At 40.7% G+C, this 6,000-nt stretch overlaps 1 protein-coding gene across 13 annotated transcripts in view; it reads left to right on the forward strand.

Moving 5' to 3' along the window:
- The window catches only part of TTLL5 (tubulin tyrosine ligase like 5), a 225,489-nt gene that overhangs the window by 168,729 nt on the left and 50,760 nt on the right, over window positions 1-6,000 (forward strand). For all 13 annotated transcript variants that reach the window (XM_025042041.1, XM_015599721.2, XM_025042044.1 and 10 more), the window contains one exon: window positions 3,032-3,249. In XM_025042041.1, the coding sequence (XP_024897809.1) occupies window positions 3,032-3,249 (218 nt within the window). The remainder of the gene's footprint in view (window positions 1-3,031; window positions 3,250-6,000) is intronic.

Below are 6,000 nucleotides of genomic sequence, written 5' to 3' on the forward strand. Positions count from 1 at the left end.
CATTGTAAGACTAGAAAAATACGTAACCAACAACCATTCACAAATCACTACAAATAGAGGCAGACTTGCATGTCATCTTGTCCCTTGGTTCTTTAGCTGAGGTGGAGGTTTGAGAAGGAATGGAACATTTGTTGAATGTCTCCTGTGTGTGCCTGATACTTTAATTTATTTCAAGAAAATTTTATTGAATTCCTGAGCAAGATATGCTTATGTGATCCTCATTTAAGTCCCAACAATCCAGCAAAGTAATTATCATTGCTTACGAGGAAGCTAAAGCTTGGAGAGAGGGTAAGTAACTCACCCCATTTATAAGTGACAGAGCTACCATTTGAGCCCAGGCAGCATTTGACTGCAAAGCCATGCTCTTTTCCACTTACCTGAGTTTGCATTTCCCTGGTGACCTGATCTGGTTTTGTAGCAATAAATGTTGAGCCGTCGATTCCTTCTTCAGCACAGTTCATGACGAGTCCTATATCCAAGAGGTCGCCATTCCCTGGGCCACAGACCATTACCCGTTTTGTGGCCTGTTAGGAACCAGGCCACACAGCCACACAGCTAATTAATCTTCATCTGTATTTGCAGCTACTCCCTAGCATTAGCATCACTGCCTTAGCTCCACCTCAGATTGTCAGGTATTAGAGTCTCATAGGCACACTGGTCCTTGGTACCAAAAAGGTTGGGGACCGCTGCTACCCATCTGGTTGAAACTTGGGCCTTATTTGGATACCTTGACTTGTACTCAGGGTTAATTTGTTATCTGCTTAAATCTTACAAGAACTCGACTTCTTTTTGACTTTTTAATAATTTATTTTTGTAATACATAACTACATATAGATGGTAGACAATTCAAGAAAGGTACAAATGATACATAGTAAAAAAATTAGTTTCCCTCCCACCCTCACCCCTAGTAACCAGTTCTTCTCCATAAAGGTTACCAGATTTTTGTATCTTTCAGAATTGTTCTGTGCAGATACTAACATTGTGTATGAATGTGTGTTGGTTTATATATTTGTGTGTATTCCTTTTTCTTTTTTACAGAAAGAAGTTTACTGTATTCACTGTTCTGATCTTGTTCTTTCCATTCATTTTATTTATGTTTAGATATCTCAGAAATTTTTTTAAAAGAAAAACTCAATGAATTTGAAAAAAAGGGTTGTCACCATAGCAACGGGTATTGAATAGATGTTCTTACTAATGACAGTTCCCCTACAACACTGAAAAATCTAACTCAACAGAGAATATTTTTATTTCCAAGAGCTCTTTATTCACAGTGGTTTTTCCTTCTCTGCTACTCACCCAGTGATTTCGTTTCTGGATGGCCAATGTAGAACTCTTCAGCCCTCATTCTGATTTTGGGTCTCTTCTCCACCCTAAATGAAGTATTTATCAAGTATTCTTAACATCTAAGTTCACTGTGGGGAGTATGGTGGTGAAAATAGAAGCCTGGGGTGACCCATTCCTTCCTCCCTCCTTCTTTCCAGTTGAGCCTCTCCCTCAGATTTTGAGGCCCTCAGATATGGAAAGAGGGGTTGAGAGGAATGGATTTGTTTTAGAGCCAGTCCCCAAGCCTGGCCTCTTGTCCTCAGGCGGCTTGCTGGAGCAGAGGCAGGGCGCCTGGGCCCTCTCAGACCCTATGAAGACTGGCCCGCGTGTACACACACTCCACAGAGCCTCCCTCCTGGCTTTGCCCATGGACTCAGGTCTTTCTTTGTTCTACTTCTTTGGGTAAGAGATGGACATGAGTGAACAGTTCTTCGGTTTCCCCTTGGGTGGTTTACAGAGATATAGGACATTGAGTCAGATTGGTCTATTTGAAAATGCTCTAATACGTCACCTCTGAAATTGCTTTGTTCTTAGCCTGGCCTCTCGGTCAAACACATTCAGTCCACACAAGACTCCTTGGTCTCCTTCGTGTCTGCCTAGCCCAGGGCCTTTGGACACATGTCCCTGGAAAGGGGCATTCCAAGGCACGGGCATGGAAAGGTTGGTCAACATTTTACAAAAGCTGCCAAATTCATCTTTTTTTTATCTTAAGAAATAAAATTCATAAAGGACAAAAATACTACTAGTGAAGTCTGTCTAGAAGGCACGTGTCTTGCCATGAGGAAGTGACATTTTCCTGTTGTCTTTTATATGTAGTGTCTATAGATGGAATCGATTACCAGAAATCTTTTTAATTAAAAGTTCTATGTATTTTGTCAATTATATCATTTTTCTCTTAATATTTTTTCACATTTGAAGCTTTTGTAGTGCATGCACATTGAAAGCCAAGTTAATAGTATTGAAGGACCAGTCACAAAATGTGGGATACAAAAATATTTCTAGTGAGGTAAATAAGTTCTAAGGATTGAGAAAGTATATATACATTTACTACATTCTCAGAAATACCCTTGTGTTCATCTTGTATTCATGTAGTAATTTGACTTTGAAAGTGTTTTGAAATGTAAATCTTGTGATAATCATTAGGTCAGCACGGTGTTACTATGCCAGAATTTTACAAACAGCCCTCAAGGCCTTGCGGATTCTGGCTCCTAGTTTCCTTTCCAGCCTCCTCTCTTCACTCCCTGTTTGCTCACGATGCCCTAGTCATACTGGCTTCTTCCATTTTCTCAGATGTGCAGACCCGGAGGAGTACAGAGTTCCATGTGTGGGCTCAAACTGAGTCAGGCTTCAAGTCACTTTTGTTCTGTGCTGCATTTCTAATACTTGACATCCTGTGGGAGACACTTGTTAAATATGTGTTAAACTTAACAATGAAGGAAACTAAAACTGGGAGACCAAATGCTTTTCTAATTCACACATGTGGATCCAGAGGCCCTGATTCCTAGCCCAGGGTACTTTCAGCAAGAACACTTCAACTCTTTGCTTCGAGAAATTTCCCTTCTCTGGATCTAGACCTGCACTGGCATTCTTAGAAAGTTTTCCTAAAAAAAATTACTTTAACAGTTTCCCTTTTTCCTTGGTCCCACTAATATAGCAAATGCGTTATGAAGGGCATCTCCACTGATTATTTTTTCTCTTTTACTTGCAGGCGATCTTTGGCAGCCAGACACTACCTAACTCCAATTTATGGACAATGAATAATGGTGCAGCTTGTAGAATTTCAAGTGCCACGGCTAGTGGCCAGAAGCCAACTACTCTGCCACAGAAAGTGGTGCCACCTCCAAGTTCTTCCTCCACCCTTATCCCCAAGCCCCCCTCCAATCAGAAACAAGTCCTCAGAAAGGCAACATCCCAGAGAACTTCCAAGTAAGTTTTCAATACTCTTCTGTTCAATTTCTTCCAAGTTGTATTAATTCTTTGCTAATAGTGCTCTTTACTTATGGAGGCTTCAAGACAGTTTGTACTGAAGTGTTGGAAACAAGAACACCTGATGGGTGATAAAGGCTAACTAGTTCTCAGCTCTGGCTACAAATCAGAATCACCTGGGGAGCTATCGAAACTTGCTTGTGTTTGGCCTCTCGCTTACCCTGTGAGAGGAACAGGCACTGCTCTTTTAGGTCCCCAGGGATTGTGATGAGAGCTGCCCCCTGAACAGGGTTCATTCAGTTCAGGTTCATTGCTAACCAGCTCTTCCAGCCTCTGGCGGGGGCTAGAATTAGATAGTGCACCAGGTAACAGTGCTGAACTGTGGGCCTGGAGAAAGGAAATGAAAACTTCCTCCTCTGGTATTCTTCTCTTGGTCCTTTTGCAGAGTCACGTCTTTTCAATTACGTATAAAATTCAATACCCTTCCTCTCTACCCTCGTTTGTTCACTTTTGACATTCGAGTGGGAAGACATAGGATTGGGATTTCATTGAGAGGATTAAGTTTTTGATACCTTTAGTATACCTGTTTTACCTCAAAAAAGATATTTCCACACCTGAATCCATTTTTTATAGGTCACATCCTCCGGCCATTTTTTAGCTTGTGAACCAGAAATGGACTAGCAAAGAGTGTTGGTTCTAATAGCTTTTCTCTATTTAAAATTGGCGAACTTTTTCAAAGATTTCTAGGAGAGGCAGACATTCCCTGAAATATAAACACCTGGAAGAGACTCGTGTATTTCTCTTGCTTTCATTATGGCTCTTCATTCATTTGTCCTTTATAAAACAAAATTTAGTTATAAGAGAGATTCTTAGGACATTGCAAAAACAGTTACTGTTTTTTCCCCCTTGCACAATGAATCAAATTCTGGATTTGGATTGAAAATAATCCCTTGTGGCTGTTTTAATGATATTGCTGCCATCATTCATTTATCCAACAAATATTTTTTCAGTGCCTACTAAGTGCCAAGCACCGTTCTGGGAATAATTGGCATTGTAATGACTTTACAGAACTCTCTAGAGCCATTGGGAAGGGCAGTAGAAAGACTGCAGGTCGTGGTTGACAGCCAACAGCACAATAGGAAGGAAGCTGTGTGGCCCCTCACCTTAGAAAGAGTAGAATCAAGTCCTTAAGGTGCAGCCTCTGGAGCCAGACTGCCTGTATTCACATCCCCACTGCACACTTTACTAAGTAACAAGTTACTTTATCTCTTGACCTTAGTTTCCTCATTTGTCAGGTGAGCATATAAAATATATCTGCTTCATAGGAGAGTTGATAAATATTAGCAGAGTTAATACATATAAAGTAGATAGAACAAGACCTAGTACACGTAAGAATTCCGTGAGCCCCATCACCATCATAAGCATTCTAAAACCACGCTGTCCTTTGCAGGTTAGAGAAGCCCACAGTTAGGTAGGAAAATTCGTGAGTCAGATGTGAATGTTGGATTTGTCGGTGTGCTTCCTGTTTGTGGATTCTCTGATTCTGACCCGCGATGGCCCGTGTGGCTAGCTGGTCTGCTGGTGGAGAGGTGGGCTCTGTAAGCAGGCAGCAGGGCTGGACATTAGAAGACGCCGTTCACCGCCCTGAACTCACTGCTGGCAGGAGAACTCTTCAGCCTCCTGAGGTGGAATTGCAGCTCTGTGGACAAACTTTGCTTTGCTGCATTTTTGTGGTTTCTTCTCTCTGACAGGCAGGAGTGTGGGAAAACCGGAAACAGCTCAGCACCAAAAATGCACAGAAGGGGGGAAAAAAGCAAGATTTCTTCAGAATTTAAGAAATATAATCCAAGAATCAAAAGGCGTGCTGCGAGGCGTTGTTCCAGGAAATAGTTTCCAATTTGCCTTTAAAACTCTAGCACAAGTCTCTGAAGCTAAATAAGTTAGCACTAATGGAGACCTCAGGGTTCTCTCACTTACATGTAAAATGCACAGTGTTGTGAGGGGCCCCCTGTTCACTATTCTTCTGACTTTTAGGAAAAAGAAAAGCATTCTTTTTATCTGTACTAACTCCAGGAAAAGTTCTCTCTACGAAGTATCCAGATAGATTTTTTTAAATAACCTTTTTATTTTAGAGTAATTTTAGGTTTACAGACAAGTTGTAAAGATAGTACCCATAAAGATAAATACACCCAGTTTTCCCCATTGTTAACGTCTTATATTGCCATGGTACATTTGGAGCATGTACCATACCAAGAAGCTGCCATTGGTACATTGTTATGAACTGAACTCCATACTTTATTTGTATTGATGAAGTTATTTTTAATCTAGGGAAACCGTCATGGCTTCTCAAATCAGGATCCTGAGTATCAGTCGATATATTCTTGTTCTAAAGTAATTCATGTTCCTAGGCAGCATAGCAGGTCACTAAACATCTATGAGACTCAGTTTCCTACTTTACGATAGGGATAGTAATAGTACCTGCCTTGTAGGATTATTAAGAGAAGTAAGTGAATTAATGAATGTCAAGTACAAATACAGTGCCAGGTACATATTATATGTTAAATAAGTGTTAGGTATTATTATGGTTAATACTAAGGTGGCATTTTAGGATATTTTCATGTAACTTTTTTTACTTTCTTCATATAAGCAGTTGCCTCACTTGCTTGGAGCTTATTGCTGCCTTTACTCTGGCTCATTTCAGATTAATCAGGAACCCTCAGTTGTGACTGGTGATACTGAGTCACACTCAGG

Source organism: Pteropus alecto, unplaced genomic scaffold (assembly GCF_000325575.1).
Source record: "Pteropus alecto unplaced genomic scaffold, ASM32557v1 scaffold8, whole genome shotgun sequence".
NCBI lineage: Eukaryota > Metazoa > Chordata > Mammalia > Chiroptera > Pteropodidae > Pteropus > Pteropus alecto.